The sequence below is a fragment of the Sarcophilus harrisii genome, chromosome 2, assembly GCF_902635505.1.
Source record: "Sarcophilus harrisii chromosome 2, mSarHar1.11, whole genome shotgun sequence".
Classification (NCBI taxonomy): domain Eukaryota; kingdom Metazoa; phylum Chordata; class Mammalia; order Dasyuromorphia; family Dasyuridae; genus Sarcophilus; species Sarcophilus harrisii.
In genome coordinates, this window is record NC_045427.1 from 451,080,513 (window position 1) to 451,095,304 (window position 14,792).

At 45.0% G+C, this 14,792-nt stretch overlaps 1 protein-coding gene across 2 annotated transcripts in view; it reads left to right on the forward strand.

The window, feature by feature from the left end:
* The window catches only part of MVB12B (multivesicular body subunit 12B), a 275,519-nt gene extending 262,757 nt beyond the window's left edge, over positions 1 to 12,762 (forward strand). For both annotated transcript variants that reach the window (XM_031954307.1, XM_031954308.1), the window contains exon 10: positions 6,692 to 12,762. In XM_031954307.1, coding sequence (XP_031810167.1) covers positions 6,692 to 6,778 — 87 coding nt within the window. In that variant the 3' untranslated portion in view covers positions 6,779 to 12,762. The remainder of the gene's footprint in view (positions 1 to 6,691) is intronic.
* Positions 12,763 to 14,792: the final 2,030 nt, after the last annotated feature.

Sequence of the window (14,792 nt, forward strand, 5' to 3'; positions counted from 1 at the left end):
ATGTTCTAAGCAGTTATTCTGGACCGCACAGCCTTGTGTGTGCCAGAGAGTGCCCACAGCTTCTGGGGGAAAGTCTTGAAATCACAAATCACAGGATCATAGATTTAGAACTGGGATGAGGGTGGAAGAACTTTTGATGGGCAAGGAATTAGAGCTAGAAAGAACCTAAGAAATCACGTAGGCCAGTCTCCACATTTTTCAGATTAGGAGGAGGCTAGAAATGAGAAATTGTTTCCCCAAGGCCCTGCCACCAGGAAGGTGCAACAATTGGGAATCCAGCCTGGGCTCTCTCCTAATCAGACCTCAGTGATGAGTTCCGAGCTCCTGTGATTTGCTCTTGCCAGACAGATCAATTCCAGATTCCTTAGTGGACCTCCACAGTTTAGGTCTCCTTAGTCCTCCTCAGAATAGCACTTGGACCACTCTCTGTGACTTGCTCATTCCTTCTTTTCATATCCCATTCTTCCCACCTGGAAAGCCCAGCTCTTACTCCCACTGCCTTTTCTGAATCCTTTGTCATTAAAGGCAGGAAGTATTGTGGAAAAAGCCTTGGCATTTGAGCCAGAGAGCCCGAATTCAGATCCTGACTTTACCACTTACTATCTTGGGGATTTCAGAAAAATCACTCTCTCTCTCTCTTGAGTCTCAGGTTCTTCACATACAGAATCAGAGAGGAAGAGGAGGGTCCAGATAACCCCTTCCAGCTCTCATCCCTGTATTCCTGTGCCTCCCTTTGGTATTTATGCTCACAGTCTTGGCCATTTCCTTTTTAATCATTTGCTTCTACATGTGAGTATTTGTTGAAGACAAGAGGTCCTGTCCCCATGGTATGCATGTGCCATCAAAGAAGAATGCTTTGGAGTCAGAAGGCCTGCGTTCATATCCAGCTCTGCCGCTTTCTACCACGACTGGGCAGTGAAAAGACCTGGCTTCTTAGCCTTTCTGAGCTTCTGTTTCCCCATCTGTAAAATGGAGAGGAAGCATATTTATCAGGAAGGATCTTAGAGAGGCTAGCTTGACAAAGAACCTCTCCTCCATCTTGCCTAAGAAGACGCTCCTGGCCAGAAAACCAGGGAGCAAGTTTCCACCCCTTCTTCAGAGAGCTCCTTCTACTCCTAGAGAAGTTTGCTGTCTATTTCTCCCCAACCCCTGTTGCTCCAAGTTTTCCTAGGGCTGAATCACACCATTGCCCCCTCTCTTCTCCATGGCAGCCACTCCATGGATAGTTATCCTGTTCTCCCTCCCTAAGCTCTCCCTGGGCATTTGTATTTCTTCCCTCCCTGCAACCTACGGTTGGTAAGGACAAAGGAAAAGTCTGTGTCTAAAGCCAATTGCAATTTCTAAGGCCGTTCTTAAATATCAGCTCCCATTATGAATCAGCAAACATTTAAGGACAGCCCCTCATTGATGAAGCCCCCTCCTCCATGACAGACCCTGTCACCAAGGATATAGAAATTAGAGATACAACATCTGCTTGCCCTTGAAGAACAATGGTTTCTGTAAGCATAAGAACACTAGACCTGAATCAGACACTTAGCAAGCAAGCAAAAACTCACTATGTGCCAAGTGTCAAGCTGAATTTGGGGGTACAGTGGAAATAAAAACCAGCCCTGCTCTCAAAGGGCTTACATTCTAATGGGGGACATAGTGTGTGCTTGAATAGTACATATTCAAGGCAGAAGTCACAGATATGATGGCATGCCGTTGCACAGTGATACCTGCCCGCTGCCTGGATGGAACAGACAGACCAGCCCTCTGACAGCCTTTCTTTGTTCAGGCACATGCTTTTCTGTTTGCTAGCTTCTTTTCTGGAGCCTTGTTTCAGGGGTCACTCCTCAAATAAGATAATACATGTAAGAGCCCTTCATGAGCGTTAAAAGCGTATGTGAATCTTTGCTGTTATTATCACTCACCACCTCAGTGTATTGGCTGGCTGCTGACAAATTTGGGATTCTGCTGCTTGCTGGTCCTTGATTACCTCTTCTATCGCTAGGTCCCGAAAATTAGATCCAAAAAGAGGGCCTAGCATGAGAGAGAGATTGGCCATAAGTCATCCCTCAATCTTGGTGGCCCGGGGCTGGGTCAATAGGAAGAGAGAGGCCAAGGGCATTCCTAGCATCGGGGGCCATGGCCTGCCTTCAGCCTGAGGAGAGGAGCCTCAGCTTTATCCCCATTTCAGATACTTGGCTTCACACGTGATTTTGGGGATTCTATTGACAGCAGCTTATATGAGAATGGTGCAGGAGTTCTTAAGCTGGGGAAAATGGTTTTTAAAAAATATTCTTACCACAGTGTTTCAATATAATTGGTTTCCTTTGGAATCAGCATAATTTGTTTTGTGCTCTATAGACTTTGCCAGGCTGTTAGAAGTCCGTGACACAAAAAAGATTAAGAATCTTTGGTAGCTAGGACCTTAAAGTTTGCAAATTGTGAATAAAGTAATATGTGTGAAGTATTTTGAAAATCTTAAAATGCTTTGTGAATGTTAGCTCTTATTGCTATTTTTTATTATTGCCTTTATCTCATTTAATCTACATGGCAACACTTTGGGGCAGGGAGTACTGATATAACTATCCACATTTTAATATTATTAATTGTGATTTCTTTAGTGGTTAAAGGTTTACAAAATTATTTCCTCCCAAGAGTCTGACAAGGTAGGTAGTTTTATCCCCATTTTAAAGATGAGGAAATGAAGGCCTGAAGAGGGGAACTAACTTCCCATGGTCCCAGAACTGGCTGTGACTAAAATCTAGCTCCACATATCCCAAATTCACCATTCTCTTGGCTTCTCGTTTTATGCATATAAAGGTAGTGCTTCTTCTTTCTTTTTGTTTTGTTTTTGCTGAGGCAATTGGGGTTAAGTGACTTGCCAGGGTCACACAGCCAGGAAGTGTTAAGTGTCTGAGACCATATTTGAACTCAGGTCCTCCTGACTTCAGGGCTGGTACTCTATCCACTGTACCGTCTAACTGCCCCAAGGTAATGATTTTTCTTGCTAGCTTCTAGCTCTGTTAGAGCTAGAAGAGATTTTAGAGGTAAACTGAGACCCAGAGAATGCAGAGTGATTTGGTAGAAGTCACAGAGTTAGCAAGTGATTGAGCCAGGACTTGAATTCAGATCTCCAAACTCTTAAGGCCATCGTTGCTAATCCTGAACTTCTTTCTGCTATTTTGCCCTGATAATTGCAAGTGTGTTGTAGAATCCTGTGACATTTGGTGGATGGCCCTACTCACAAAGACAGCACTCTCCAAACCCTCTCATGCTTCTTCCCAGGGGTCTTGGGACCAAGGCTTTTCAAACTCATAAATTTCAATTCTTATTCCTGTAGAAAAAGAGAATTTTAAAGTTGGATCACCAAATCCAGTCCTTTTAGTTTATAGTATTATTTGAGAGTGTGTTGAGTCATATATACTGACAAAGGTTTTCTTTGGCAATGTTTATTGAGGGCCTTCCTCATGGTGACCCTATCTTTAAAGGTCCCTTCTGAATCGGGGTCCTTTCTGGGTCCTGTGCAGTGCTGCTGCTCTAGCAGAGAGGACACATTGCATGTGAGGCCACAAGATGGCGGTGTCACCCTGAACTTGTGCATCCTTCTACAGCAATGGGATGCTTGGGTTCCTGGGCCCTGAGCTGGGAGTATTCCTGACTGCTGGAAGGAGCCAGTGGCCCCAGGAACTGCTGAGAGCCATTAACCCTGACCTAGGCCCAGAATCCCCAGGAAATGCCTCAGGAAGTGCCGAGGCCATTTAAGTAAAATGGGGGAAAAGCTGAGACCAGTCTGGTGAACTGCCCCCAGAGCAGAGGGCAAAGGAGCAAGGGCACAGAGTCAAAAGATTTTAGCTTACACTGATCCCTGCACTCTTCCAGCCAGGAGCAGGGAGTAATAGCAAGAACTTCTTCCCAAGGGTTTGGAAATCACCTATCCTCCTAGAATGTTAGCACTGGAAGGGACCCCAAGACATGAAATATTAAAACAAAGAACAGAAAACGCTGGGCTCTAGAATGTCAAAGCTAGCAGGAATCTTAAATATTAAATATCAAAGTTTTGAGTAGTATGATAGAAAGAAAAAAAAATAAGTCTAGAAAAATTGGCTCCAATACCTTGTTCTGTTCTTTATTCTGTGTGAACTGGACAAGACTTGCCCTCTCTGGACATCAGTTTTCTCATGCTTTATAAAATTAAGTGTCTAAACTTGATGTCTCTAGCTCCTTTGAGATCTAGATCAAATGCACCTATTAAGGCAGAAGGATCTTGGAACATAAGCTGGAAAACCAAAAAAAGTTTTAGACGTCATGCAGTCCAGCTCTCTCACTATTTTTTTGGTCCAGATTTGTGATTCAGTTCATGTGCAGAACTCTTAATATTGAAACTCTCTATCCAAAGTAGATCAACTGATAGGCATAAGAAACTAATAATCTGCCAGAGTGTCTGGGAACATGGAGAGGCTGGTTAAATGACTTGCCTGTGGTTATACTCTATATCAAAGGCCTCCCAGGCTAGCATTCTATCCACTGCCCATCCCCCCAAAAAAAACCCAACTCCTTATTTTAAAGTTGAATGTGGCAGACTAGTGGAAAGAGATCCATCTTCTAACTCAAGATGACCTCCGTTCAAGTCCCACCTTTGATAAATGGTAGTTTGTGATTATTCCCAGTGCTCTAGGAAATTCTCTTCTACTCTAAATTACAGAAAAGATACTGACCTGCATTAGAAGGAGTTTCTTTACCCATGAATTCCCTACATGAATGAAAGTTTAGTGCCCATACCCTAAAAATAGAGAAAATAAGGCCCCAAAGGGAAATTGAATATGAAAAAGCAGGACCTAAGACCGAGACCTTTCTCCTTTCTTTGGTGTCTATATCTGTCCCTAAAAGGAAATCATGGAGTATCAGACAAGACTGGAAAGAAAAAAACTTCCCAGTCTAACTACCCTCTCCCCATTTTACCCTGGAGGAAGATAGGGGATATCTATAGACACTTAGAGAATATTCTTTTATCAGCAGGGCAGTTGTCTCTTCCTGTAACTATAAGCCCTGACCTTTAGCAGTCTAGCTTCTTTGGAGAGGAGTCTGTCTCGTTTTTTATTTTAAGAAAAAATTCAAAGGCCCTCTTTCTTCCCTTCTTTTTAATGAGTAATGAGTTACCTTCTTATTTCTCTTCAGCTCTCAGAGAATCATAATCCTGTAGATCAGACCTTCTTGCAACTAGTATCTCATTTCATTCTCATTTATTTCTGAATTTTCTCTTGGCAACCAACATCAGATGCCTTGATATGAAAGGGCCGGTTTCTCATTTGGAGTTGACCTTATCTTCTTCAATGAATCATAAAACATGAGATTTAAAATAAGCCTCAGAACACAGAATACTTAGAACTAGAACAGGCCTTAGAATATAGCAGATTAGGGTACAGAACTATTAAAGTTTGGAAGGACATTAGAATATAGTATGTTATAACACAGAGCACGCAATATTAAAATGTAGAATGTTAGACCTAGAGGACAGCTTGGGACCCATCTAGTCCAACTACCTCATTTAAAATTTTCTATTTCTTTCTTTGTTTTATTAATCAGCTTCCCCAACTAGTGCCTAATTTTCTAAGACAAAAAAATTTTAGAAGAGGAAAGTAAATATATTTTAGTGAAACTAACAAATACATCAAGTCTGATTATGTGGTCTATAACTAGAGTAAACCCACTTATACAAAGTAAGAAGGAAGATACATTTCCTTGTCTCCTCTAAATTTGGCCGTCATTAAATAAGCCATTAATGAAAAAACATTTAGTGCTCACTCTGCACCAAGCACAATGCTAAGTGCTGGGGATAAAAGTATAAAATCAAGATAGTCTTTGCTCTCAAAGAGATTACATTTCATCAGGGAGAGGCAGCCAGTACAGGAGGCTTCAGCTTCAGGGCTGATTAAAAGGCCCAGTGGTCCGGAGGTGGGGCAGCAAGGTGAGTGCTAATGTATTTGGTGGCGTTTCCCTTGCTAAAAACCTTCTCCATTTCTGACTCTGAAAGGACTTTGGTTTTTCAAACTGTCTTCTCTCGCTCTTCAGTGGTTGTCTGCTGAGAAGATGGGGGCACAGCCCTGAAGAGGCAGTGGGTCAGGGATTGCTTCCCTGAGTCACATCCAGGGGCTGAGCACCCAGGATTGGTTTGAGGAGACACTCACTGCCCAGTCCTGGGTACGTCTGCCAGGTTCTGAGGGCCGCTCTGCTCCCGGCTCACTGCTGTGTGGGCCACACAGCTGGTTTGTGGCACGGCATCTTGGGTTGGCACTAATTGTGGCGTCACGGATGCCAAGAGTGTGCCAAACCCTCTCCTGATGATGACTGGGGGGACCAGGGGCTGGAAACAAGGCTGGTGATCTGCCTCTCTGGGAAAAACCCCAGGTCGTTCGTGTGGGTCTTAGATGTTTTTTTCCCTTTTCCTTGCTGTTGTCCTTGCACATGCTTTTCCCGCTGCCAAACTACCCATTTTGCAGAGGAGAATACTGAGCCCAAGAGGAAGGGAAGTCATTTGCCCAAGATTCTCCACATACTTCACTGTCAGAGCCAGCCTGAGACCTCCACTGAAGTGTCCCAGTCATTCTGACTGGGCTTGGGGGCAGGGACCAGCTGGGGGATGTTTAAAAAAAGCCTTTTTCCCTGTTGGCTGGGGTGACATCTCTGAATTCTTTCTCCTCTGCAGTACGACTACAGCTTCCGGACGGAGCAGAGTGCCGCCGCCAGACTCCCGCCCAGCCCCACTAGATGTCAGCAGATACCGCAGTCCTGAGGACCCGGAGCCGGCGCAGGAGAGCTGCCCAGCACACTCACACCCTCACACACACACACACACACACACACACACACACACACACACACACACACAGATACTACTGAAAGGGGGAGACAGCCCCATCCCAAAGCTGAGGAGTGTTTCTGGCAACATTTCTCTAAGCCCTGCCGTGGACCTTGAAGGACCCTTCTTTAAAAAAAAAAAAAAGAAAAAGAAAAAATATTGCCCTTCCTTCATCACACACTTTCACATGGTGAGGGTGGGAGGGCGATGAGGCACAATTGTTTGTATATGATGGTTTCTGGAATTTTAAATTGTAAAATTATTTTTCATCTGCTTATCTAATACCTCCCCACCCCTATCCTGAAGCCATCCTGGGATTTTTTTTTCTTTCCATTTGCCAGAGTGATCAATGGCCCCTTAAAAAACAAAAACAAAAAGGAAGGAAAGAAAAGGGGGGGGGGCGGAATCTGTGTAACACAACATAAGCTGCCCCTTAGGGAGTCCCTCTGGGGTCCATTGGTCACTTGGTTAAACTGGTCACATACTAGAAGTGTCCTGTGACTGAGAGTTTGGCTAATGTCGGCTCTGGAGTGTTCCACCGAGTGCTTAACCTGAGAGCACATGCGCAGAAATGCCATTGTCTGCGGCTGACTTTTCCAGGGGCTGGTGAGCCTGCGCCAGTGCCTCCGCTGCTTTGGTGACATAGCCTCAAGTGGCCCGTTGGGAAAAGTCCCATTTGGCTCTCATCAAGGTCCCGCCGGAAGAGCATCTCTGCACCAGGGTGCCCCGAGCACGCTGGCCTGGGCGGCTCCCACTGACAGTTCTCTGGAAACGCCGGTGACCTTGGGGCCCAGGATGGACTTGTTCGGTCCTTGAGAAAGGGCGGCTCCCCGCCAGAGAGGTGGGTATTCTGGAGAAGAGCACGAGAGCGGTCCTGAGCTGTTGGGCTGCAGGTTGGGAGTCGGCTGCCCGTTTGTTGCCCACCTGTTCGTAGTACCTCACTGGGTCCACTCTCACTCGCCTGGTTGGATGCTGCCACGCAGCGAGGAGAATGCCCCCTTTCCCTCCCAGCCAAGCACTTCCTGGAGGCCTCTTGCCCTGAGCACACACCCTGCCTGCCCCCTCCAGGGAAGCGGGGCCTCAGCATGGGGATTCCCAAGCCAGGTGCATGTCTGAACGATGCTTCTTCATGTGACAGGCCACTCCAACAGCCCAGTGGGCCTGTGCTGCTTTTCTACACCCTACCAAACTTTGGGCATGAACTGGAACTTCCCACGAAGGACTGTGGGAGTCTGGGCTTTTTGAACAGTCCCAGTGGTCCCGCCACACAAAGAAGTGTTTGCCCCCAGAACGGAGGTTGCCGTGGCTCTTGGCTTGCTCCGATGCACAAACGTGTTTTGCACAGCTGTGTCTGTATCTGTTTGCTGTGGAGTATTGTGGTTTCTTGCTTGTTCCCCCAGTTCATTAGAGAGTGAATTTTTTAGAACTTGTGTCACCAGATCCTGGAGCTTTTTAAGGAGGGTGCTAAAGGGTGCCCTGGAGGCTGTGTACCGCCGCAGGTGAGACTGTCAGGAGAACCACCGTCCCCACCTCTGGCCAAGGTCCCCCATCTGTTAAATTAAGGGCCACGTTAGCATCCTGAGCTTTCTCCTGGCTTCAGTCCTGACTGGGCAAATTTTCCTTGGTATTTTGTGGACACATAGGCTGCAGGAAGAATAGGATGAGTTTCCCAAGCAATCTCATCCTCTCGGCTCTGGGCATGATGGCTTAGGTGTGACAGGGGCAACATCGAGCAGCGTTGCTAAGAGCCATGCCACGTGTAGGATACAGCTGCCAGCCGGGAGGTAGCTCGCGGTGCTTCACAAATACCTCATGTGCATTACGGACAATGCAGAAACTCCTCTGCTGTCACCAAGGCAAGTCCGCAGAGACGGGGTTCTCCCCCCCTCCCTGGGCTTCCTCGCTCACACTTTCATATCACCCACATAAGGTTTAAGTTTGGCCTAGATATGTGTGCCTTCCATCTGTAAAGTGAAGAAAGGCAGACTGTGGATAAGCTAAGGTTCCGTTCAGTCCTGATTCAGTCCTGGAGATTAGGAAGTCGGAGGCCCAGAGCAAAGGAAATTGCCTACGATCACCCAGACACTCTGTAGCAGAGACAGAATTCAAACTCAGGTCCAGTCTTATTTCTACCCCACTGTCCTTCCTCTTGCTGCACCATGAAGGTAGCTTTTTGTATTCATTTAATCTGTTGGCTCTTCTTTAAAAAAAAAAAAAAAAAAAAAAAAAAAAAAGGAAAGGAAAGAAGAAAAGAATGGAGAGGGGCCATAGGAACCTTCTCACGTCTTTTCACCTCAAGTGAGACTTGGATTGATGGATCATGAGAGAACCCTCTCTCCTCAACCCCCCATCCAATTCTGTTGAGGCTGAAGATTAACCTAATTTCTCATTTTTGTTTTATCCCCAACTCAGAATCTGCCAGATATTAGAAGACCTGGCAGATGATAACCAAGACCCAGAGAGGTCAGAATAGCATGGATATCACTGGGCAAGCCTACTGAGTTTTGTTTTCATCATAAAACCATTTTCTGCCTCTCTGGATCTAAGGGTCAGACTTTCTTTTTTGTCCCTCCTTTCTCTGGGTCTGGGGCTCTTCCCAGGACTCTCTTTCAGTTTGTCATCTTTACCCTTCAAGTTTCCTTTTTCTAAGCACAACATTTTAGCACCTGTTGACCTTGACTTGTAGACTTTTAGTGCTAGAAGGGACTGCAGAGTGACTCAGCTCACCCAGCTCCCAGAGAATTTCAGTTCTCAGATGGACTGCAGAAGTCAGCCAATGCCAGGCCCCTTTCTAATTGGGGAATCCTTTCTACAGTGTCCCTAACAAACAAAGAGGTCATACCCTTCTTAATAACTCTACCTGAAAACTTCACTGCTTCCCTTCTAAGCAGGCAAGTGGTTATTCATCTTCACCTTCAGAGAAAAGTGACAAAAAAAAAGTCTCAGGGAGCTTGGGAATCTCCAAGTTCATTGTTTTATCTAAAGGGACCCTTGGCTCCTGAAGGAGATTCCTGCTAGTTTCTAGCAACAATGTTCTTGGAGGAATGACTAGCCATCAGAGAATAAAAGGCTGGGCCATAATTTATTCAGGATGAAGGGGAAAAAATAAGTTAATTGTTTCTGGAGAAATTAGCTCAGAGAGGCAATACAGTCAGTTCAGCTCAAAAAGCATTTTCATAGTGCTTGAGTTTTTATCACACTGTACTAAGCACTAACGATGCCCCCCCCAAAAAAAGAAAAGAGATAGAAAGGAAAAAAACAAAAGTAGCTTCTTGTATTTATTTAATCTGTTCTTATTTTTAAAAAAAGGAAAGAAAGAAAAAATGGAGAGGAAAAAAATTGTCCCTTTCCTGAGGGTACCTACACTCTCATTGAAAGGCTGCTAAATTAGGAATTAGGAGATCTGGGCAAGTCACTTCCTCATTATGGTCCTCAAGTTCCCAATCTATAAAATAAAAGAGGATCTCTTACAACCCTGAATCCTGTGATTCTACAGATTCATGCAGAGAATACATGCGTATGGCCCTTTTAAGAAAAGCATCCCCTTGAAAATGAGTCCCTTCAGTCGGCTGATTGGCGCTTGGCTTTGCATGTGATTGTACAATCTCTCCTGGAGTTATGGAGGCTGAGGCTCTAGAACAAACACTGGGCATGAAGATTTATCCCTCAGGAAAGATGAATATGGTGTAGTAAATGGAAAACAGTGCTTGGAGTGGAGAGGATCTGGGTTCAAATCCTGTCTCCTTTTTAGGACAAAATATTTGCCCTGTCTGGGACCCAGTGCCCTCTTCCACAAAACAATGGGAGGTAGACTAGACAATCTCAGATTGCTTTTAGGCTTTTCTTACGGTTCACTATTCTCAGGCCTTCAAGCCCTCTCACCCAGAAAAGCTTTTAGACATCAAGGACCACTTGACCACTGAACACACCTTTAGATGAGCTCCCTTCCTGACTTTCCCCAGGCCAAACCATACCATCAAGGGTTTCCAGGTAACAAATTGTTAACTAATGTTTTCAGTATTTAGTATGGAGCAAGAGAGTTCAAGTTGGTGAATTTGAGTTAACCTTGTGTTAACAGTAGTGACATTTTTGAGACTTAACATAAGGAATTAGCTTCTGTAGCACGTTTACTGTGAAATTTTTTTTAAGCCAGGTTAGGATAATTGTGTGGTGTCCATAGGTGGGACGCATTGGTGTGGGTGTTTTAGCGTGTGTATACTTGTGTGTATGTGTATGTGTGATAGACTTTAGACTACTCCTAACTCTATCTTCTCTTTGCCCACTTAGAGTAGGAGAGGGGTTGGGAGGGCAGATGAGCCAGTGCTCAGCAGTGTGAGCATTGTATTACCCCTTATGATGTCCCGGGGTTCTTTGTGCAGTGTAGGACCAACATCTCACCTGGACCACTGGGAATTTGTGGTGAAGACAACGAATATTGAGACACAAGTCACAAGATTTCTCCTGTTTGCACAGTATCCTGGGAGTTATAACTAGAAGTAAACTTGGAGATCATCTTATTCAACTCTCATTTTATAGAGGGGGCGACTGAGGCCCTGTGAGGCAATTGCCATGGCCAAAAAAAAGTATTCATTGGGAAACAACGTCTTGGTGATCACCATCCTCCCCTTGTCCTTAAGGTTGGCTTTTTGAACAACAGCACGGCTGCCAGAGCTGCTGCTTGTCTGGTAGAGCCTTGTCTGGTACCCACCCCACAGGGAAGCGGTGACTTTACAGTTGGCTTGGGAGTGGAGCATTGGAAACGTCCTTGCCATTGGGAAGGGTCCTTTATCTTGGGTGTCTCCAGGTCCACAGGGGTTCTTCCACTCTTTTGCAGTCTCCCACCTCATCTTACCCATCATCCTGTGGTTCCACCCAGCTACATGCTCCTCAGCTATGTTATTAACCTCCCTGAAATTACTTCATTGCTCTTCTTTTATGTTAAATTCTACAGAAGAGTCCATTTTCCCCTTAAGCCTAGGGAGACAAGAATTGTGCTCCTCTGCCCCCACACTCTAGCTCAATTGCAGATCATCCTCCAAAGCATAATGACCCCCTCATTGTAAGAATCAGGGTGGTATACGGTGCAGAGAACACTGGACCTGCAGTCAGAAGCCCTTAGCTTTTCTGACTCTGCTGCTAACTCGCTGGGTAATCTTGGCAAGTCCATTTTCCTTGGTCCTTAATTCTTCATCAGTAAAATGAGATGAGTTATGGAGTGGAAAGGGATTAAGGTCTAGAATCAGGAGGTTGGGTCTGCATCCTGATTTTGCTGCTGCTGTGTGGACAGGTTACTTTGCGGGAAGGGGCAGGGAGAGTCAGGTGATATTCCTTCCAGAACCATGACCCTATGACCACTGGATCTCTGAAGTTCCTTCCAGAATTTGTATCCTAAGCTCGGGAAGCGAGGTGGGTGACTTTCTATGCAGTTCCTAGAGGATGTCGGACCTAAGGCTCTCATAGACACCACCAGACGGGCGTCGTGAGCACATCAGACCACATGGGTTACCACTGGGCCGTTGCAGTGGATTCATGGGCCTGGAGGACAGATCTCCCTGATGCTTGAGTAGAGGTGTTCCTTAATTCGGGACTTGAAAAGCCAATCGTGGAATAACAAATTAACCCTACTCAGCTTCTCACTCTCAATCTTACGTACTGAGAGGAACATCTACATGGAAGGTTGTGCCATCTCCCACCACCGTGAAGAAAGAAGTCCCTTACAAAGTAGCCAGGCAGGGTCAAGATGCTGTGCATTTGTCGGGCTATCAGAAATGGACTAATTGTGCATTGATCTCATTATGTTATTACCTTTTGTATTTATTTTAGGTGACTCCTGTATTTTATAAAGGGAAGTTTCACTGTGTGATTATTAATCTGTATTCTTAATATAATTTGTCAAATAAAAGTTTGTTTTAACCACTTCTCACCAGCCATTCCCCTTTCCCTGTTTGCTGCTATCCCAGAAGCCCCAGAGGATCAAGTGACCTGAGCTTCAACTCAAGCTCCAGTTCTGAAAGGAGAGTAATCATAGACTTTGCCCACAGTGTAGAGGGCTCACACTGTAAAGGGATGATACTGGACTGAGGAGTCGGAAAACTTGTCTTCTAGTAAGAGACATGGTATAGTGGGGAAAGCTCTGGCTTTGGTTTCGAAGCTGGCTTTTGTCATACGGTCGGTCACATCTGGTTCCTTGTGGTTCCATTTGGGGCTTTCTTGGCAAAGACACTGGACTGGTTTGCCATTTCCTTCTCCACCTCATTTTATAGACGAGGACCTGAAGTAAACGGGTTAAGTGATTTCACAGGGTCACACAGCTAGTGAGTGTCTGAGGCTGCATTTGAACTCAGGAAGGCGAGGCTTCTTGAGTTAAGAACTGGAGCTCTATCCAGTGCACCAACTCACTGCCCCAGAATCCTTTGGATTCAAGAGACTTCAGTTCAAATCTACCTTTAGTCAATTACTTTGCTGTATGACTTTGGGCAAATCATTTAACCTCTTTGTAAATTAAGTGTTAGGCTACATGACCTCTCAGGTCAATTCCAGCTCTAAATCTGTGATCCTATGACCCAGCTTTGGCTCTGCCCCTATCATCTGCATGATCTTGAGCAAGTTATTTGTACTTTCTAGGGCCCAGACCAGGGTTCGCCTCCTTGGTGAGATAAAAATGGTAGGTGATCCCCATGCTCCCTTCTAGTCCTGCATCCTAGTGTTCTAAGTGTCTATCCATCTCTAAGACAATTATTCTTTCTTTAAATGCATATAGATATACACGTGTGCATGTGTTACCACCAAGCGTAGAATGGATAATCCTATTTAGAGGTTGGATCGTCAACAAAGTCCCTGATCTTCCAGTCTTGTGGGGAAAGGGAAGAGTAGTTTGTCCTCTGCTCCTTCGTGCATTTTAGATAGAGAGGTTGGCTCTGTGTTAATTCTCTATTCTGTATGGATAAAGAGGATTTAGGAGGTGAGGGGGGTCGCATATCTATTTTCTTGCAATTGCCTCTCCATACCCTCGGGATGTGTTTTTGAAAGGAGAAAAACCCCCACTCCAGTATTCCAGTAAAATGTGAAGTGAACATTTAAACTGAAAGGCGGCAAAAGAATGCTGAGCTGTTTTTTTATCTCCCATTTGCCCTGGAGCCCATGTCTGTTGTGAGCGGTGTCTCTCTCTCTCAGGGTGGAGGAGACAGCCATACTGCTGCAGTTGCCAGTAATTTCAGTCCTGTCCTAACTGCTCACCTGCTTACAAGATGCCACTCCAAACCACCTAGAGAAGGGGGCTGCAGGGCATTTGCTCAAGTGGGACAGGGGGCGCTGGGTTGGTTTTAAGAAAACCTCCGTTCAAGTTTCATCATCAAAGCTCTTTTCTTTCTGTACATAAGACCTTTGAATTTATGGTCTAGACATGACAGTCTGGGATGTCACTGCCTCCAGCCCTGTTATTGCCAGATTAAGGAACCCCTCTCCATCAGGGAAAAAGTCTATCAGGCAAAGGCAGTGCTGTCTGGTCAAGTGTGAGAGTGTAGAATATTAGGGGGAAGGACCTTAGAATAGAAACTGCTAAGCTAGAAGGAAGTCAAGAACATGGAATATCAGAGAGGGAGGGAGGGACCGCAGCAAAAAAAAAAAAGTGTTAAATGGGGCAATGGGTGTATACTTTTTTAATTGCACAGCACCAAGAGTCAAAAAAGGAAAAAAAAGTAGGCATTTGAATCTTGCTTACTGCTTGTTGATGGGATGACTTTGGGCATATTATTTAACCTCTTCATCTGTTTATCTAGAAATTTCATCTATCTTCCTCATACATTTGTTATGAGAACCAAATGAGATAGTGACTATAAAGAGCTTTGTAAATAGTAACACACAAGGTAAATTCTTTCATTTTCATTCTCATCATTATTATAAGGAAAATGTGAGAGCTGAAATGGACCTTCGAGTAATTCAATTCAAC